Below are 21803 nucleotides of genomic sequence, written 5' to 3' on the forward strand. Positions count from 1 at the left end.
TGAAACTTTGTAAGATTTTGTCTCTATTTGCTGAAAGGCTGTCTGGGGGATCTCTGGTATCATTTCTGAATCTGTTTTTGGTGTCTTGGTGTTTTAGATCAAGTTTTGTTCATTTTCTATCGGGTTTACAATGGTTTCCAGTTCAGCTTTCATTGTCATCTTTTTCTCTTTCTTACATTTGGATTTAGTCAATGGCCTTTTCTGATCTTGGTGATCTCCATTTTGTTGGGTTTCAGAGACCGTTTCTTCTTCAGTGACCTGCTGTACTTCAGGGATCACTGTTTCTTTTGTATGAATTTCGTTTTTGATGGTACCCATCTGATCCCCAACTATTTCTGGTACTGAAATGTCTTGTTGTTCACCGTTTGCTCCAGAAACCTTTTCATTACCAAGGGTCTCCAGTTCAGAAGCAGCCGTCATTGTTGACTTTCTCTTGTTCTTACCTGTAGATTTCTTGAATAGTTGGCCTGCAGATCCTGATGCCCATTCAGTTGTGTTTCAGAGGGATGTTTTCTTAGCAATAAAAAGAGTTCAGTTTGTGTTGAAATCGATTGATAAACTGGTTTGACTTGACATCTGGTTTCCAGCACATCCATCTCAGTTTGTGTTGAAGTTGTTTGACAGACTGGTTTTAACTGATAGCTGGTTTCCTGTACATCCATCTCCGTCTGTATTGAAGCAGATGAGTAATGGACTGTTTATTTTTTCTTCAAAATCACTGAAGTTTCGCATTTTCCCACTCAAATTCTCGGAAGCAGAGCTGCTGAGGCAGCAGTTTAGACACCAACATATTTGGGAATCAAAGAAAACTCTAAAGACAACATTTCTAACTTTTTGATGTGATTATTTAATTGTTTTTGGGGCACAATGCTTACATTTGATACGACTGATTTTGATCGTTTTTTTTTTTTGTATTGACATTGATGAACACACATCTTTAAAGGTGTGTATTTATGAACATATTGACACAATTCTACCTGCATTTTTCATGTCGATATAAAAAAACTTAATTTCCTTTTACTGTAGGTATTTTATTGTAAAAATACATTTTGACAGATATTCATGTCTATGGTCAGAATGACAGCAATTTTTCAAGATGGCCATCGTTTTGGATGCCACAAAAGTTGGCATGTTCATCACTCAAATTGTATTCTTTTCCTTAGCTGGTTGAATTTTAGAATGATATCCATTTTTCAAGATGGCTGCCGTTTTTGAGCCTTTTAATTGTTGTCATAAAGTATTACGCCATGCCACATTTTTCAGTTTTTGCTGCTATTGTGTGAAATAATATGCCAGTGGAACTGGTTATTAAAAAAAACAATATTAAGGATTTACTGACTTTAAACAAGCTCCTATTTCTTGCTGAAAACTTATTGCAAGTTAGTTTTGTCTTATTTCCAGTGTAAAAGGATATTTGCAGTGGAAACTAAAAATACTTGGTGAGATTTTGTGTTTTTGCAGTGTACAGGTGGGAAACTGCCCATAAATAAAGACACGGGAGCTGGATGAGTTTGTGATCACATGAGCACTTTGTTATTTAACATCCATAGTAGTTTCATAATGCCGTACATCATATAGACAGAGGAGCGGTGTCACTGATGCTGATGGTATTTACAGGCAGCCAGCGAGACGACGAGCAGCAATCCTTCCTTCCTGCTTCCTCTGGCTGAATCACCACCATGTTTATGGGTCACATGTGAACTCTGACCTTCAGGACGACACGGATTAGAGTCAGCAGCGTGTTAGCGTTAAATCTAAAGCTTATACTTTCTGTATCAAATATGAAATGCGCTGATAAATCATTAATGACATTCATACGTACATACTGTAGAGCTCTATGGCAAAAACAAATCCCAAGAGTTTAAATATATTTACAATTCAAACACAATTGAATGTTAGAAATAAAAACTGTACAATAATGAAACAAAAAGAAAAACAAAACATGCCAGCATTCATTTATCTAATGCATTTACATTAACCGGTTTGTATTGGAGGACCTTATCTAAGGCTACATTTCACACGTTTCCCTTTAAACATCCAAAAATCTCCCCGTCTGGTATCTTTGCAGAAATGTGGGGAAAAAGTGAAAGAATACAGAAAATATATTCTAATATCAGGGCAGATATAAGGTGGTTCATTATCTTTTTTCTCCCCCATTTTAAGTGCTTTAAGGCAGAAACATTTCTCCCTTTAAATACAAAATATGACACAAAATCTGAAGAATATCCAAACTGATGTACCTTCGATTGTAGCTTTAGTTACTTAAATAGCTGAATAAATAAATACAGGTTGTGTAAATGAGCCATAAATGCATTTACAGTATGTACCAGGAGATTAAATACAGACATAAAACTCACTACAGTTGTCCTCAGAACTGTCAGGTTGTAAAAGTGAAGCACGATCGCTGCAGAAGGAAGCAAGATCTCATGCTTCTAAAGTAGAAACCGGAAGCTTCTGTGACTTTATTTCTCATTTTGTTTGATTAATCTACAACTTTGCTGCAAAAGAAACATTAAAATGTGCAAATCTGCACAAATCTGCAGAGGGAGGTGCCGTCAAGCTGAATTAAATTTAAATACTGCAAATTATTATTTTTTATCTGGATTTCAACCAAATTCTGCAGAAAAATGAAAATTTTGAAGAGTAAATTCCTACTTTTCTCTCTTGAGTATTGTCTTTTGAGGAAATGAAAATAAAAAACAGCACTTAACAAGCAACAGAATCTCAAAGAAAGTCTCTTTGATGATTTGATGCTCAACATTTAAACAGCAGAGCGACAGAGCAGCCAGGTGTGGTGAGTTTTCTTTCACATTGTGTCCAGATGAGTGATATTCAGGCTGAATGCTAATGCTAGGAGAGCTAAGCGTTTAGGTGTCGAGAAGAAGAGCATCAGAGAGTCTTTGGGTTCGTTTGTCGTAGTTTCTTTTGGTTTTTGTTTGGATGTGAGCATGCTGTCTTTTTCTGGATGTTACCTTGATTGTGAGTTTGTGGTTGGACCTTGCACACGTCGGTGCGTCTTCTTCGTGTGTTAGTGTTTGTTCGCTAACAGAGTCTGATCAGAGCTGGCTGAGCCCAGTTTCTCTGCAGCTGTCCTCCATGCTGCTGAGCGTCACATAAATGATGGGGACCAAACCCTGGGTGGAGCCCAGCGAGCAGAGCAGCCAGTCGGGGTCGGCCTTCCTCAGAACCCGCATCACATCACCCTTATTGAAGCTCAGCTGGCCGGGGTCGGTGGCTAGGTGATGGCACAATGCTCGGACTTCACTGAAAAAGCAAAAGATGAAGCTAAATTAAGATTTGTGGCAGTTTGAAATAACTAAATCCATCCATCATCTATACATGCTTGTCCTTGCAGGATATCTCCATTGGTCACTGGGTGAGGAATAAATACAAGATTTATACAGCAAGTCAAATTTAAGGCTGCATTCACCCAGGTCAGTTTAGTCTGCTCTAATCAAACTCTTGTTTGTTTGACTAGAGAGTCTAATTCATTTGGGGATGTGTGAATGCTAATCAAACTCTGATGCGGACCAACACACTGAACTCTGATCCTACAAACCAAGGTCTCAATTTGGTTGAAGTGAACTCCGGATCGGTTCGAATGCATGTGTGAATGCAAGCCGACCGGAGACTGCTACCAAAGCAAGAGGCACACTACAGTGCAAGGCATTCTGTGTAAACAGAACCAAAACAAAAGTGGGAGTCTACCGCTAGCAAGAGAAATGGTTCATGGTCGTTTACCAAAGACAAAAAGAAAAATTCCACATCTGCTCAAATCTCACGGTACTCCACTGGTTTTACATTTTGTGAAGTAGTAAGTTATGCTCAGTGTCTTCTTCAGTGACTTTTGTCTGGTGTCCTTCAGAGGTTTTTGGTGCAGCGCCACCACAGGTGAGTTTTTCAACTTGTTTGACACAGTGCAGTGTGAAAGAGAACGGCAGCAACTGAAAATGCAACTAATTTTGTTCCAAAAATGAACCAAGTCTCACAGACAATCAGGCCCTAGACTTTTTAAGACCTTGAATAGAATTTAAAGTTGACCAGTTATTCTTTCTTGAACAGGTTAGGACAGATCTATGAGTGTCACAACACATTCAGCTCTGCCTATTTTAAGCTCTTTTCAGATTGAAATGTTTTAGAGCCTCTGTCACTTTAAATCCATCTTTAAAGGCAGAGAAAGGTTATCAAAATCCCTCAACAAAAATCAAGGTAACATCAATGCCTCTGCTTCATATGTAAACATGTGAAAACATGAGCGGTTCTGATGAAATGCAACAGTTGGTCAAAAAAAAAAAAAAGAGTCTCCAGTGAAAACAACTGCAACATTTTCTGGCACATGTGAAATGTGTTTACCAAGAAGACGATTGTTTAGTTTCAGTTAGCGGAGGCGGCGCCGTTGTTTGGCCGTCAGTCGGTGTAGTTGGAGGCTCCACCTTCTTCCCACCGCCTGATCCAATGGTCAGAGCAACGAGGTCCAGAATAGATCGGTCCAAGGAGAGCCAACCCGATGGAGGCCTGAAATAGGAATATAAATATGGAGCTAAATTAGGGGAAATAAAGTTTGTCAAAAGAGAAGAAAAAAAACATAACTGAAAAAAAGCTAGCAAGGGTATATTAGCAGCGTATCGTGTAGCCTCAGCCGTAGGTGAAGCTACACATAATGCTATGAGGACGTCTCACCCATACTGCAACATTTAAACTCACAAGTGAAAATGTCTGCAAACCGATGCGTAATTATACAACCAAACATCTCTGAAAAGCAGAAGTGGAACCTCCTGCACAACCAACAAGAATGCAGTAAGTGGTTTCCAGTCACATGGTGCCATTTCATAGCACAATAAAGTAACTGTTACTTTCAGTTGTTGTAAGAATATTAAATATATCAAGTATGATTTTTTTTAAAAGAGGATGAGCTGCACCTTGCTAGATCCAGCAGGTATTTCCACAGGTTGCCATGGAGATTAAAGGATTTCTCAAATATGCATGAAAGAATCAAGGTATCACTCCAGTTATGTTTCTGATGAGGGAATAATATTATAACATGATGTAAAGCTCGAAAACATTGATTTTACATAATGCTGTCCCTTTAATATTTATGTTATAATCAGCGAATCTGTGGCTGCCAGAGACACACCCTGGATTGTCCATAAAGCATCTGGGTTTGACGTGTTGGTATGGGGGAGAGAGTTAAGGGATAACCTTTAGACTTTTTAAATATTATTTTTACTTTTCTCACCTCGTCTTTTGGGTCCTGCCTCTCAGCTCGGCTGACTCCGCTCTCTGAGGAGAACCGACGGTGGAACCAAAGAGTCGCCCCCAGCGCAGACTCTGCCCGTGTGAGGGGCTCTCCTCCCGGATTTCTGCCCCCGTGTCCTCCACCGTGTTCGGGTCTTTCTCCCGGTTGAGGACGGACTCCGGCGGGCTGCCCATCCACGACGGCCTTCCTCTGGACTCCCCTCCGCTCGCCCCTCGCTCGCCCTCGGACTCTGCGCCCTCCACCACTCCCTCTCTTGCGGGTGGCGGTTGGTTCTGCCGCCTCTCTGAGGATTTCTTCCTCTTCTCAGCCTTGACGAACTTTGATCCCTCGGCGGACTGGTCGATGTAGACCTGGGAGGACTGCATGAGCTGGTACCACCAGCCGGCCTGCTTGTCCCCCGGATCCCTCTCCTTCCTCCGGTCTCGCTCCTTCACGTCTTTCGCCCTCTCCTTCCAGAGATTAGCCGCCACCGTCGGTCCGTCCCGCTCCATCCCCGGCCATGTTCCCTCGCGCTTCAGCCCCGGCCTCTCGCTCCTCGCCACGTCGCCGACGGAGGTGCTCCAGCCCCTCATGAGCTGGAAGGTGGAGCGGCTGGACGGCCCCGCCAAGCGCAGCTGCTCCTTGCGCCGCAGCTGCTCCTGGCCCTTCTGGAGGAGGTGCGGCTCGAACAGGAGGTCCAGGTCGAACGGGAGTAACGACAGCGGCTGCAGCAGGAGCAGCAGCTCCTCGAAGAGGGGCTTGCATGGCCCCTGTGACAGGGGGAGGAAACCCCACGGACTGTAGTGAGCCACTATGATGTCTGGAAGACAAAAGTCAAACATCACAATGAGAAGCAGAAAGGAAAAAATTTTTCTGAAATATAGAAAATCCAGTGAGGCGTTACCTTCATGTGTGTAGAGGTGATTAAACCAGAACTCCAGAGATTTCATGCTGAAACAGAAAGATCATTCAGTTAATACAAATACTAGGAAAGCCACTTTTATTTACTTTTGCAAGTGGCTGCCACTAGAGGGCAGAAGCAACAAGCTCAAGGCTGGTATTTCTTCTGGATTTTCCATGTGATTTAGTTTTAGTTTCTCAAAACTAAATTGAATTGAATTAAATTAGTTTAATTTTGTTTATTAATCACATGATTTAGTTTAGGTTAGTTTAGTTTTAGACAGATTTTTGGATATCAAAGGGTATTATAATGTGTTTTCCAGGCACATATTGCCATTTTATAGCATAATTGCATAAATATGTTAACTTCAGTTCTTATAAAATTTTATAACAACTTCAGTTCTAAAATCTGCCAGGTGAACTTGAGGAACTCACTTGAGCAGGCCGAAGACGAAGGCGTTCAGCCTCATGCTGTGGCTCGTCAGCTCTGAGAACTGGCTCACCTTCGAGAGCAGGCTGTGGAGAACTCGAGTGGATGGCCCTGCAGGGAAAACGATTCGTAACCCAACTGCCGCTGTCAGCATTACGTACAGGATTTATACATTTCTCTAACAGCAAAATTCAAGCACTTCTTAAATGTCTCCATCATCTCTTTAGAGATAAAAACAACACAAATATACTGGTTTCAATTGTTTTGTTTATTTATTTTGGATATTTAAAATGTTTTCCATTTCCTGTGTTAAATGTTCATTAGAGTCTAAAGTTTATTAATCTTTGAGAGTGGATTGTCATGCTATTACTTGAAAATGGTCACAAACCAACAAGATTATCATTTATCGCGATAACTTCTGGGACAATTTATCGTCCAGCATCATATCAAACCTTTTCCAAACCTTCAAAGCAGCCATTTCAAATTACATAAAGTTTTAAAACGCCTTATGGTGAGTATTCAGACTCACCTAGCTGGGTGGAGGCCTCCACCACGCTCCAGGGCTGACAGCGGCGCTGTCCGATAATCAGGTCCAACACGTAGGCCTTCAGGCCGTCCTGCAGCAGGTCGCGCAGGGCCGGACACAGATACTTCAGGATCAGGTGCCCCACATTGGGACTGACCCAGCTGTTCCCCAATTTGGCCTGGTGGTAAATACATAGACGAAATTTAGATTTCAAACTATAATTAACAAACCATAATAATAATGACCTGACAGCTGTTTTTAATCCAAACATACTAAAGTTTCCCTCTATAAAAACGTTTAAAACAATTTTATAAACACAAAATATACCTTGATATTAGGGCTGGATAATAAATCAATAACAATATCTATCACAGTAAACACATGATCAATATCAGTAGATAATGCAACTGATAGAAAGTTCAATAAATCAATGAACTCAGATCCAGAGCAGCACAGCATTCTGGGAGATGTAGGCAGAGGAAAAGCGTTAGCTGCTCACGCTGGAAAAAACCCAAAAACCTCCCAAATATTTTTGTCTAATTCTAGTGCAAACATCTCAGAACACATGAAATAAAACAAAACTAAATTACAACTAACTTTTCTGCAGGACAGAAAAGCAAGTAATTTCTTAATATTGATGAAAAAAGTGCTTATTCCACTGGCAGATTATTTCACTTTTTCCTGACATTTATTAAATGACCTGGCAATAGAACTAGGATTATGGGATTACTGACTCAAAACAAGATCCTATATCTTTCTGAAAAGTTATTTATAAATTAGTTTTGTATTATCTGAAGTGTACCAAGATATTTGCACAGGAAACAAAATTAAAAATACTTGGTAAGATTACATTTTTTGGTAGTGCAACACAAAAACACGTCTGTCTGAGCCTGTCACCGCGCATGTTTGTTCATCAGAATCACCAAAGTGACCAACCTTCACGTCCGGGTCTCTGCTGGTGCCGAAGTGCGCCACAATCAGATCCACGGCGGTGTTCACCGCTTTCACCAAACCTGATTGGACAACAGGAAACGCAGAAATAAACACAAAATCTCACCAACTCTACTTTCTGTAGAATAGATCTCACATATCTTGCTGTAAAGTTTCTATAACTAAGTTTATTTTAAGTGTACTAAGACACTAGAAACTGGACCAAAAATACTTGGAAAGATTTGTGCTTTTGCAGTGTATTGCCAAAATATAAACTGTTTGCCTTTAGTTATTGAAAAGACAATAAAAGGTTCAGCAAAGTTTCAGGTTCATCAATACATTTAACTATTAACCCTTCAGATGCCGTACCTCTTTTCTGTGTCAGGTCCACTGAGACGTGGGACTGTGAGGAGCAGCAGGAAGAGGAAGTGGAGGCGTCAGGCGACAGGCAGAACTCCTCTGGCGGTTTCTCCGTCAGTGAGAAATAATCCGGCAGGAAGTCGCTGTAGCTCTGCTGCAGCTTCGCCGACTGACCGGCTGCAAGCAAACAAACAGATAAAAACATAACAGACCTGGTTAGTAACAATCTCCCTGGTGGCTTAGGCCATTCTCTGAGCTTTCCAGATCTGTCTGGGGTAGGGGTGTCCAAAATGTGACACGGGAGCTATTTGTGGCCCTTAAAATGATTTCGGCCCTTGACTGAAGCCAAAAATGGTAAAAATTTGGCAAATTGCACCAAACCTATTGATCACCCAAGTTTTTTTAAAAATAATCTGTTGTTGTGAATCTTTGTGGACCATAATAAATGGAATATTGACCAACACATTGGGTGTATTGATAAATTTGTTGATGGCGCTCGTGAAATTTAACATTTTGTGACGTGTCGACTGTAAGATGTTTTTATGACTTGCCTTGTTGCTGAAATGTGCAAATACTTGATTGATTAAAGATTTAATAAAATGGCCGAAAAAATACGGTAAACTCTAAAATAAATATTTTTAAATATATTTTAGTATTATTTAGATTTTTTTCTCATATGTAAAAAATACAAAAAATTCTTAGCCTAGCCCTAAAACTCGTTGCAAATTTTTCCATTTTTAATTTAATTAATTTTATGGCCCACCAGTAGTTAACATTTGCCAGTTTGGGCCCCCACACTGCAAAAACACAAAATCTTTCCAGGTATTTTTGGTCTAGTTTCCAGTGCAAATCTTAGAACACTTGAAATAAGTCAAAACTAACTCATAAGTAACTTTTAAGAAAGATTTAGGAGCTCGTCTTAAGACAATAATTCCTTAATGTTGTCCAAGAAGTACCAGTTCCATTGGCAGATTATTTAACTTATAACAGGACATTTTTTTCATAAATTATAAGTTTAATAAAATTCAGGTGGAACTTGTACTTTCTCATCATTATTAAGAAATTACTGACTTAAAACAAACTCCCATATCTTGCTGAAAAGTCACTTGTAAGTTAGTTTTGTCTTATTCCAAATGTGCTAAAATATTTGCACTTGAAACGAAACCAAAAGTACTTGGTAAGATTTTGTGTTTTTGCAGTGCAGAAAAAAAGTTTGGACAATCCTGGATTAAAGAAGTCTGAGCACCATGGGGCCATCCCAGCGAGGACGGAGCTGTTGGAAAATCGAACACGTTGTGTCGGGTGGGGCGCGGCCCCCCAGCCCTTCTGAGCTCCATGTTGGCAGCAGAGTGGCCCCCAGGGGCCCTCTCTACACCCAGAGGGTTCCGGCGACGGTACTCTCTCCATTTTAGAGCCTGGGGGGAGAGGTGGTGCGCTGTGGGAGAGGGTGGAGCGGGTTAGGGATGTGAGGACGGAGGATAGATGGAGATTTGTGGAGTAAAATGATGAAACATGCATGCAAATGAAAGAACATGCATGAGCAGAGGGAGGAGAAGAGAAAAAAAGAGAAAACAGAACAGTAAGAATGTGCAGGAGCACTTTTCAGGTTTGCATCAATATTAAAGGTGATCTACTATGCTTCCTTGAACATTTTAGAATATATCTAAGGCTCCAAACAAAATTATTTTTTGCACAAAATCATTTTTAAATAATTAAATTTTAGTCAGATTGAGCTGTTTTAGGGCATCTCATCATGGCCACGCCCCCCAATATCTACACTCAAAAGTGAAAATGGCTGCAAATGGATGCTCAGTTTTACAATTATTCATCTTTGAAAAGCAGATGCGGAGCCTCCTGCACAACCAACAAGAATGCAGCAAGCGGTTTCTAAATGGTAAGTCAACAGCAAAGCACTTGTCTTTTCCAACAGCCATGCCACAGCGCATACAGCGGTAAAACCAGCTGACCAAACATGCTGTAGTTCGGCCAGGGTTGCTAGGTAACAGGATGGCTTTGCTGGAGGTAACGGCACATTGACTGTTGATTGTGATGGCTCATTTTCCAGACACCAAACTACATTAACTTGTTGCTAAATATAAGGCTAAATGATTCTTTTAAGTGCTTGGGCTGTTTTTAGAAGGAGTTGAGACCCAAATGGAAATATAAAAACATTTTGCATAATAGGTTTCCTTTAGACAAACACAGAATTTACTGAAGATGATTTATTAAAAGCTGCAACCAACATGATCATAAAAAATATTTACCCTTTTACAGAAAACTTCTAGACTATTTATAAGAAGAAAAGGCTCAGAGGTAACGGACAGGAGATTAAAAAGATAAAAGAACCAAAGCAAAGTATTTGCCCCCTTACTGATTTCTTCTGTTTTTGTTTTAAATGTCTTAAATCAAACAATTTTTACTGTGACACATAGAAAATTTCAGAAAAAGACCACCACATTGACAGTAAAATACGGTGGTGGTAGAGTGATGATGTGGGGATGCGTTGACCTGCTGTAACTGACAGAACAATCAGTAAATCCTGAAGGAAAATGTCCTTTCAGCTCAAACACACCTGGGTCACGCACAACGTTTCAAAGCACAGCTGCAAATCCACTTCTGAATGCAAGAACACTGAGGATTTTGGAGTGACCTAGTCAAAGACCGGGCTGCAATCTGACTGAAAAGCTGAGGCATGACCATAAACAGTTCATCCTTGATAAAAGACAGATTAAGATGGCTGAATAGTTGAAAATTTGCAAGGTAAACTCAGAAATTTAAGATATTAATTTTAAAAAAATTTGGAAAATTTCTGACATTGAAAAGTCAAAAATTTGCTGTAAAAAATACAATTTTGAAAATAATCTCACAAATTTATTAGAAAGTTTTGACTTTGAAATGTGAAAGTAGAAAACAATCAGAAAATTTTAGATTAATCCAAAATATATTTCTATAAAAAGATGACAATTTTTGAGTTTCAAAAGTCGAACATTTTTAATTTATGGAAGTCAGAAGTTTGTTTTAATTTTTTAGACAATTTTCAACATTTTGAGACCCAAAATTAGCTCCTTTTTCCAGAAAATTTCTGAGATTAATCTTGAAATATCTGAGTTCTTTTATCACAAACATTCAACTTTTTTAAATTTCTGTTTTTTCAAGAAAATTTCTGAGATTAAATGTTTTCGTATAAATTTACTCCTTTCTTTTTCTATCTACAAAACTGATACAAATGTTTGTTTTCCCAGATAAACCAGGCCTCAGCGTTTTTGATTTCTTTTGGAACCTACCATTTTGAGTTCTGCTTCCAGATGCTTTTCCTCTGTCTGAGAGTTTCCCAGAGTCCAGACAGCCCAGTGGGCTCAGGGTGTCGGTGTGAAGCGCTGGTCCGTTATGGTGGAGACATTGTCCCTGCACGGCGGGCAGAGTGGGCGGCACCACACCTCGCTTCACCCCCAGAGACGGAGGCGGAGTGTGAGCCAACGGTGCCGACCCGTTTCCCTGCCTCCCAGCAGGCGGGGTGTGCAGTGAGCCGAGTCCGGCCGAAAGTGGACAGGAGAGGCTGTGTGCCGGCTTGGGGCTCGGGGTGCAGGTGGAGCAGCTCCCGGAGCTTGGCGCCCCCTGCAGGCGGACCGGGGAGTAGCTCCCTAGAGGCGAAGGCCGGACTGATTCTGTCGGAGGAGCCGTGGCGCTGCGGGAACTCTGGTAGGCATGTCCAATTTCAGCTGCTTCTTCGCTTTCCTCACTGACTGGACCTCCAGAACCGGACCCGGACCCCGAACTGGGGCGAGCCTGCATTCCAGAGACGTAGCCGGTGAGTAATGGCAGCAGCGGCTTGGGCTGAGGGGGTTTGGAGGTGAACTGGTGGTGGAAGGTGAAGGGTTGGATGGGGAGGGTGGTGGGCCGCTGGTCCTTACTGTAACGAACCACCGCTGGCGGGCTTTCCGACGAGATCGACAGAACACCTGGATGAGGGAGAACCAGGAACGGGTTAGCTTAGCATGAGTCAGAAGCAACGGGAAAGAAAAACTCAGCTGAACTTATTTATTTTAACATAAACAAGACAAAAAGAGCAGTTTAACATTTAACACTGGAACTGGAAGACATTTTAAATATTCAAAATAAATACACAAAACAACTGAAACCAGAAGTAAAATGAAGTTTCTGTAAACAAGTGTCCTTTAAAAAAAGGGCTAGTTGAGACCAAAACACCAGACTGAAAACTTTTATCATCCAGTTTTTGGTAGAAAGAGAGAAAAAGAAAAACAATAAATCATACAAATGGAAATTATTGAGTTTGTTTTAATTTATCATTTTATTAAGTTATTGCTTACTGTGACAGGTGTGGGCACACAAAAACTAAACTAGTACAAACATCGGTTATGGACGTCATAAAATAACACAATCTTCTTCTATTACATTCTGATCTATGATTTATGGTTTCATAAATCATAAACGCAGCTTATGATTTATGAAACCAAAACTAAATCAAATATTGATTCTTTCTCAACATTTGACCCAACATTTTGTTTCACTGGCTGCTTATTAACACAGAAGGTTAAAGCAATGAACCAACAATAAAGAGACTTAAAAATATATTCCTGTGAACTGACTGAATTTTTTCCAGCAAAGCCTGAAGGCTGAAATGGAAAACAGCAAAAACTGCCCAGTCACAAAGTTAGCTTGTCAGACAGCCAGACCACCGCCATGCTCTCTCTCACCAGGCCACGAAATGTATCTCCACCCAAAAAAAAAATAAAAACACACGCAGACATACTGAACCTGGGGCCCTGCATGAGAAGAACGGGGCAGAAACGCTTTCCTGCAGCGACTCAAAAAGTGTTTCACTTGCTGTTTATGGACCCACTGTGCTGCATGTCAGACAGGAGCGTGCGTGACGTCTGCCGCGTTGCGCAAGCTGTTTGTCACCGGAAAAGTCCGGCCCACCGCCGTCTGTTCTGGGTGAAGTAGCACCTCTCGGCCACAGGGGGCGGAGTTGAGCTGCATCACATAGAGAGCTCCAGGACAGAAAGCTTCTTGTCTTTCTGTTTGTAAAATCTGCTCCATTATCCGCCTGTTCTGATTTCAACACTTTCATGGGTCCATTAGGCAGCCGAGCTTCTTCCGGAAGCCGCTTGTTAGCATCGTTAGCGAGCAATTTGCTTTAGCAGGGCTTTTTATAAAGGAAGCTGCTAAGAAACTGAAATCTGATTAATAATGTATGACCTGAGAAGCTGCACAGCTGCTTGTTATGGCTAAAAATCATGACAGGCCTTTGAGATGCACCGAGGAGAAAAAGCTCTCATAGTTCCACTGACAGATTATTTCACTTAAAACATAGGAAAAATGTCTCATTACAAGTGAAATTTTCAAACTCCAAATATTTTAGTTTCAATACGTTCCAACTGGAGACATAACATGGCTGAAATAGGATTGTAATAACCTTTAATGTTTCAATCACTCAAGGTTTGACGCTGTAAAATATTCATCAACCTTTGTTATTTTCACCCCAATTATTTGATTCCTAGACAAATTTAGATTTGAATCCCAGGCAACGTGTAAATATTTTTGTATATGCAGAACTGACACAGTTTCTATTTTTATGCAATATGAAAATGTTTGTCATTTCTTCATTTTTACCTTTAAATGAGACTTAGTTATTTTCTTTTGACTTCATTTTCAGAGGAATACTTTTTGCCTCCACAATTTTAAGTCTTTTATCTGTGACTTATTAATCATTCAGGCAGAGAATGGCTCCTAAAACCCCCGGATAAATTATTATTTGGTAATTAATTACACTTTTAAAACTTGCATTAAATTACAATATGGAAATGTTGACTTTCACAATACGACTCAAGAAGGATAAAGGAGAGAAACTTTGGGGAAAATGGGATAATTTTATTACCAAGGGTGTGTAACAGATAATGTTTGTGACTCCACATCACTTGAACAGACACCTGGGAGTTTTCCTTATTGCCCTTTTGTGACCTCATACAGTGAAATGTCTGTAATATTGTAATATCAACTAAGGTGAATACATGTTACCTGCTCTAGCCGTTTTGTTCGATTGTATGCAATTGTATGTTTAAAAATTGAATAAAAATAAAGTAAAAAAAAAACTTGCATTAAAAGTCCATTAAAATGTCATTATTTATCAAATGACATTTCCTGACAACAGCTATAAACATTCATGAAGACTCCTTCATGTCAGCCTGATCCACACCCCTCTAATTATAGTGTTACCCACATTTTTACTAAACTTTCCATGGAAATTTTATTTCAAAACAATTTAAAAAGTGGCCAAATTAGTAAAATTATTGAACTGCTGTCAGGGGCCACAGAAAATTACCCAAAGGCCACAACTTAGACACCCCTGTTGTAGAGGAAGGGGGGGACGTACCGTCTGCCTTGGTTTGGCTCTCCTTCGCCCCTTCCAGTTGGCGCTCGATGCTTCCTTGGCTGTAACACCTGGTGAAACGGACCGGCGACGCCGCCGGACTGACGGACTCGACACGCTGCTCCAGGATAGGGGAGAAATCCACAGACGAGTGCGAGTGGGTGGAGTAGGTGGAGGAAAACGGGTCTGCTGCCGCCTTCGTGGACGGCGACCCGCCTGCGCCGCCGTGTCTGCGTTTGCTCCTGGCGATCTCGGCGAAGGAGGTGACGCGCGGTGGCGGAAGAGGCGGCGGCGTGGCGGCCTGCGCGGCGCCGTCACTCAGCCGCATGGGGCAGCTCAGCATGCGCTCCAGCGAGCCGAGCCGCGGAGACGGACACCTGTCCAGGTTGCGGTCGTAGCTGCGGGAACGGGGACAGCCTCCGGACGGCGCTCCGATAACGCTCCGCTGAGCCATCGGAGGAGAAATGTTGACGTACACCTGGCCTTCGATGACGGAAGGAGCGACCCCAGCCGCTTCAGTGTCCTGACCGCCATTTTTCTTCTTCTTCTTCTCTTTGTTTTTGTCATCTTCATCATCATTATCATCATCATCATCTCGCTGAATCAAAAGAAAATGGACAAAAACATACAAGTCAAACTTCTTGGTCTCAACAAACAGTTTTGTTTAGAGAAACTTCTTAATTAATTTTATTTGCTGTTTCTGTTGTTTTGTTTGTTCATTTTGGATATTTAAAATTTCTTCCAGTTCCAGTATTAAATGTTCATTAGACTTTAATTTAGTTTAAGTTATTGCATTTTTATGACATAATTACATCACATGAAAATTGTCTTAAAACAACAATATTATTGTTTATACCACATATGTCAGAGTCAAGGCCCGCGGGCCACATCCGGCCCGGGAGAAGATTTTCTACAGCCCCTGGGATGATCTTGATTTATTATTAGAACCGGCCCGCAGCAAGCCGGCACCCCGTCTGAAAAAATGCGAGATGCACCCCCCCCACCCCCCCCCTCCCGTTCGATCCTCACAACGCGCGCACCCCCCCCCCCCCCCCCCGTTCTTCTGTATTCCTTTTTTAAAATTTATTTATTTATTTTTAAATTTTAGATTAATTCACCAATTGGTGTACACAGCCCTGCAAATTCACCAAATCTTACAAAGTAATTTTAGTTTATTTCCTAGTGCAAATATCTTAATACACTTGAAAACTAACTATTATTATTATCTCCAGATTTTCTTGTCTTGTTATGAGAATTAGTTTGTAACCATTTTGTCTTTTTAATATAATTTCCTGTTGGTTCTTTAGCAAAGTATGTGAAACAAGAATATTATAACATGGGTTTACTTACAAATTCTCTATAATTATTGAGTCTGTAAGTTATAAACTTTATTAAATTGAAATAAGGTGTAGGATTAAATAAGAAAAGTAACAGTAAATAAATTATTTTGTTATTGGTTATGAAAGCACTAGTTTTCCCTGTTTTACTGTTTGCTTGTTTTTAAAAACCTGTTGAAATAAATAAAATAAGAGAAATAAAAACAAGATATAGGAGCTGATGATTCCTTAATATACGTAAATAAGTTCTAGTTCCATCAGCAGATTATTTCATTTATAATATGGAAAAAATTTTGTGCTATTATAAATAATCTGCCAATCAAATAATTACAATATTAAGGAATTATTTACTTAAAGAAACACATTTCTGGCTGAAAAGTTATTTGAAAGTTAGTTTTGTCTCGTTTCGATACACTTCGATATTTGCACTACAATCTAGACCAGAAATAAGATTTAGTGTTTTTACTATATAATGTGATATAAGGTTTATAATTTGCAGAAACTAATAAATCAGGATTCTCCACTCACTCGAGACGACTCTCCATCTTCATCATCCTCCTCCTCCAGCCCCTGCTCCTCGCCTCGCTGCCTGAACAGGAAGTACTCGCTGGGCTGGGTCGGCGTGGGGCTGCCTTTGCTGTGCTCTGAGGAGCAGCTGTTGACTGATGAACCCGCTGGACTTGGGGATGACTGAGACGAGAGGTCACAGGTCACCAGCTTGTAGTAGTTCTGGGTGGCGACGACGAGGCGCGCCTGGCTCTGCAGACAGGAAGCGAGGTCGCCAGATGACCCATCGGCGTGAGGAGGGTGGAAAGAGTTGCAGTTGGCGTCGAGGTCGAGGGTCGCCTGGTGCTCCATGGAGCAGGAGCAGGCAGAGGAGCTGGAAAGCCGTGGCTCTCGGATGAGCGGGAAGGCTTTGGAGAAACAGGACGGCGGCGGCTCGGTTGGGGAGGTGTGGAGGTCCAGGTAGAACGCCCTTCCCCCTCCGGTGTCCTGTTGGTTTCCGTGGAGATCGGAGACAGACGATGTGCCGGCCGGCGGCGGCTGCTTTTCCGGGATGTCGTTGTTCATTTTGTTGTAAATGGCGCTGAAGTTGACGAGGACGCCCTCAGAGCTGTTGCAGGACGAGTCGCTGCAGTAGCCCTGCTGGAAGTCTGGGAACGGCTCGGCGAAGGTTTCCGGGAAGTTCTGGGACAGAACGCAGCAGGAGCAGTGCTGATTGGACGAGCCAGACGAGTATGAACCCGTCTTGCTACTTTGGCCGCATCTCATCGGCTGATCATCATCCACTTCCTCATCGTCGTCAACCCAGTCGTGCTCGCCACAGTCCATGGACACGTTGGAGCCGCTGCTGCCGTGGCGGCTCTCCCTGTCCAGTCCCAGGACGTCCAGGTCGTCCAGGTGGTTGGACAGATCCGAGGACGCCCCCCTCAGAGATTCCCGACTGCTTCCTGCGCCGGAGCCGTGCAGCAGGAACGGCTCGGACACGAACCCCAGAAAAGGAGCCATGGCGTCGTCCAGCGTGGCGTTCGTCTCGCTGTGGAGGTGGAAGGACGAGTCCTCCAGGTAACCATGGAGGTTGTCACTGTCGTCTTCGTCGTCCTCATCCTCATCTTCGTCTGTGTTCAGGAGGAACGGATTGCGCCGCAGAGGGTTCCTATTCCTCGGTTTGGCTCTGGGTAAGGTGTGAGCCGTGATCAGCAGGTCCTCCGAGTTGCTGGAAGTGAATGATGAGTCGTCGCTCGCCGTGCTCCCGCCTCGCCCGCCACCGCCTCGCTTCTCTCTCCCCACGCCGCCGCTGGAGGTCTGGATCAGGCTGCTGTAGAGCAGAGTCTCCCTCTGCATGACATCCCTCTCCGGCAGTGACGTGGTGCGGCTCAGGCCAAGGCTCTCCGGCGGACTGAAAGGGTTGGTCCTCTTCAGAGATCTGCCGCAGCCTCCTGAAACCTGGCAATGCACCAGGGGAATGTGATGCACAATCAACGTTTCTCCAGAAACCTTCGGAGGGCTGTCCATGGTCCCAGAGGAGGAAGGTAGGAGCCGATCTACAGCAGCAGATTGAGGCTGAAGGTTTTTCTTGTTTGCAGATGTTGTTTTCACTCAGCTTGGTCCAGTTCTGCAGGACTGCCGGGCATCTGGAAGCAGAGGTCAGGGAAGTCCACACCGTGGTCAGAGTGGTACATCTGGACAAAAAAAACAAGAGACAGAGACATGAGGAGAGGAAGCAACAAGCTTACAAACCCTTAGGTATTTTGGTCTAATTTCTAGTGCAAATTTCTTGAAATGAGACAAAATTAACTTACATGTAAATTTTTACCAAGATATAAGAGCTTGTTAAGCCAAAAATCTCTAGGTCCACTGGCAGATTATTTTACTTATAACAAGACATTTTTTCCACCTTGTGATTGAAATACTCTGCCAACTAGTTATTTTTTACCAATATGAAAGAAATATTAACTTGCTGAAAAGTTACTTGTAAATTTGTTTTGTGTCATTTCAAGTTTACTAAGATATTTGCACTAGAAACTAGACCAAAACACAAATAACATGGAAAAATGCCGTGTTATAAGTGAAATAATTTGCCATTGGAAAATGATTTTATTGATGGTGATATGTAGAGCATCCCTAGTTTAGGGACATGTGCTTTAATGCATTCATTGTAATTGCTTAACTTTGAGATTGATTAAAAAACAAACTTCGACCACACTTTTTGTTCAACGATTGTTACTTTTTTTTGTTAAATATGATCAAAATCTTGCCCGTGATTCTGTATAATAGAACAAGTAAAAGCCTGATCGGTACATTAACGGACCTCTGCAGCGCTGAGCGGCTAACTGCTGATGAGGGAATTCATCAGCAGTTGGTTGGAGACGGGATGCATCTAAACGTTGGAGTCCTCCAGGAGTTCCTGAGCTACACAAACCTACAAGCATGAAGTGTTTAAATGTGGACAGAGTGAGTCAGCATCACGTGATAAACACCAAGCAGCTGACTCTCTAACAGGACTATGATCTCATTCACATATCACCGCATCAACAGCACAGACACTCTGAAACACAGACACCATCTCCCTTACCAACATCATCATCGTCGTCTCTGTTGCCGGGTAAAATAAGACCACTTTCATAATACCCTGCAATCAGTTCTCTCCTTCAACATCAATACAAAACCCTGAAGAGACACGTCACCTGTGGATAATTACATGCTATATTCTATATAGATGAACATAACAGACTGCAATAGCCATATCAAATCTTTTTCAGTCTCATCCAATCAACAATAATTGACTTACTTTCCCCCCTCTTACATTCATATATAATTATTAATATTTCAGATTAAGCTCTATAAATGCTGCCTTGGGGCAGGTTTGAATGGTAGCATGCTAACACCAGTATAACAACTGGAATGGATCTCCTATTGGATGACCTTATTAGCAAAGACTTGGCTTTGAATATAGAAGCGAATCCTCCACAAAACATCCATCCAAAACCGTGAATAACTTACCCATTTATTTAACTCATTTCAACCAATTTTAATGCGTCTTGGCCCACTGATTTTTCTCTTAGCAGGATGTACCAGTATTAGCGTAATGAGCAAGACAATGCTTGACGAAGGAAACCCGAAAGGGGCTTAAGAGATTAGCTGCTGGGGCAGAAAGTATGGTTGCATAATGTGTGTTTGGACATATAATGAAGAGTGGTTACGAGAGGATTACAGGGTTAGTGATTTAAATAGGTAAGTCATTGATGTTTTGACTCAAAAACGGATTAAAGCCACAGCATGTAACTTTTACAGAAAATGTTTTTCTTACATATTTAATAACACTGTCCATATATTGTGACAAATATGAGACAGATAAATCTTGAAAAGCTAGAGCTACTCCACTTTCCTCCAGTGCCTCCTGAAAAAATGCACCGGTCAAAAACAACCAATCAGAGACAAGAAGAGGGTCTTATTGCTGCCAATCAACCTTGGCTACTCACTGCTAAATGTGACTGTGGTAGAAAAACAATTTACCATCACAGAAAGTTAAGCTCTTAGTGGCTAAGCTACCCTTAGCATTCATGACAGGCACTGTTGTGGTGAACCAGCTGTAGCGTAGCATAAAGCAAGGGGGAGGGTGTGAGCACCTTGTACACAAGGGTGACTGACAGTTCTAAGACCTTCCTCCTGGCTCTGATTGGTTGTTTCTGACACAGTGGTGAATTTGTTCTTTGAAGAATTAAAATAGAAAATTATACGGATTTTTAAAGAAGGTGTCAAGTGGATTTTAGCTTCTAGTACGCACAGTGTTTATATCCCGCAAATACCAGGAGGTTCACTGTACAGGAAATAAACGATCTTAAAATATGTAACTTATAATAAACTGTCTTACAGACCTAAAACTAATGTACTGTGAGCTGCAGGATGTGGCCTGCAGGCCTTAAGGTCCTCAGTTAGCATGCTAATTGCTAAAACGTATAGCAAAAAACTAGGTAAGTACACTTTGCTGGCATGGCAAAAACACAGCATCTTATTTTTTGTCTAATTTCTAGTGCAAACATCTTTGTGCATTTGAAATAATACAAAAGTAATTTACAAGTAACTTTACAGCAATTTATATGAGATTGTTTTAAGTCCATAATTCCATAACATTGATGAAAAAGTTGTAACAGATTAATACAACATGGGAAAAGTGTATCATTATAGGTGGCATTATCAGCCAATGGAACTTGGAATTTTTATCAATACTAAGGAAATATTTACTTAAAACAAGCGCCTATATCTTGCTGAAAAGTTACTTGTAAGTTAATTTCATGTTATTTTATGTGAAGATATTTGCAGTAGAAAGTAGACCAAAAGTACTTGGTAAGATTTTGTGTTTTTGCAGAGTGTAATGATGGCCAGAAAAAGATTCTTCTCACTAAAAAATTATGTTCATGCGTAACTACTGTTTGTAAACCTCAAAATGCCAACAAGAATGTCTTCAGAAAAAAAGAAGAAATACAAGACACTGTTTGGACAAAGGGAATGATTTAGCAAGAAACCACTCAAATACAACAGACCAACAAAGTAGATTTAGAGAAGCTCAGCTTAGAAAAGCAACTAGCTCCTTCAACAACTCAACAGTATGGGGTGGGGAATAAAAGGCTTTGCTTATTCTAATGGAAAAACTCTCAAATAAGAATTAATTTAAGTAGAAAGTTTTAGTGAATAAGGAATCCAGTTTCTATGAGAACAGGATGGGAAGCTGGCCTATTTATGGAGCTGTGCAGGATGAGGAAGCAAAGCTGAAACAAAGGAGATCCTCCCACTTATATCATCAGGGCTGCACTTCCAGGAATATATGAGCAGCGGTGGGAGAGCAGGCAGCACTTCCTCACCAGGGAATGCCAATTTACACGTCCACACCGGCGGGTGATGGACATGATTCACAGAGTTTTTATCGTCTACAGAATATAGTCCAGTTAAATCTGAAATAAAAATAACAGCAGACCTCTTGTGTAAAAGCAGGGACAGAAAATAACTTCAGGATTCCCACAGACTGTTTCCTGTTGATATTCCAGACATTCAAAACTCAAAGTTCAGGAGCGATGGATGAACGGACGGATGGATGACCCAAAGTCTTCCCCATTAGAATAATCTGAAATGATCAGAATGTTCCTGTTAGCCAGAACCGGGTGTTTTCTGATGTGAATGTGGTTTTAAATCCG

General features: G+C 41.4%; 1 protein-coding gene across 5 annotated transcripts in view; it reads right to left on the reverse strand.

Annotated features, from left to right (window-relative positions):
* Positions 1-1506: 1506 nt before the first annotated feature.
* The window catches only part of rusc2 (RUN and SH3 domain containing 2), a 30495-nt gene continuing 10198 nt past the window's right edge, over positions 1507-21803 (reverse strand). For 2 of the 5 annotated variants that reach the window (XM_044112760.1, XM_044112761.1), the window contains 12 exons: positions 16639-18293; positions 14777-15371; positions 11667-12341; positions 9629-9817; positions 8392-8559; positions 8029-8105; positions 7096-7270; positions 6572-6677; positions 6141-6187; positions 5237-6056; positions 4354-4515; positions 1507-3264 (listed from right to left, as the gene is read on the reverse strand). In XM_044112760.1, coding sequence (XP_043968695.1) covers positions 3057-3264; positions 4354-4515; positions 5237-6056; positions 6141-6187; positions 6572-6677; positions 7096-7270; positions 8029-8105; positions 8392-8559; positions 9629-9817; positions 11667-12341; positions 14777-15371; positions 16639-18126 — 4710 coding nt within the window. In that variant the 5' untranslated portion in view covers positions 18127-18293 and the 3' untranslated portion in view covers positions 1507-3056. Of the gene's footprint in view, positions 3265-4353; positions 4516-5236; positions 6057-6140; positions 6188-6571; positions 6678-7095; positions 7271-8028; positions 8106-8391; positions 8560-9628; positions 9818-11666; positions 12342-14776; positions 15372-16638; positions 18294-18922; positions 19034-21803 lie in introns of all 5 variants that reach the window. The other 3 variants (XR_006370269.1, XM_044112762.1, XM_044112763.1) reach the window with 3 other exon arrangements.

The sequence above is a fragment of the Gambusia affinis genome, linkage group LG03 (genome assembly GCF_019740435.1).
Source record: "Gambusia affinis linkage group LG03, SWU_Gaff_1.0, whole genome shotgun sequence".
NCBI lineage: Eukaryota > Metazoa > Chordata > Actinopteri > Cyprinodontiformes > Poeciliidae > Gambusia > Gambusia affinis.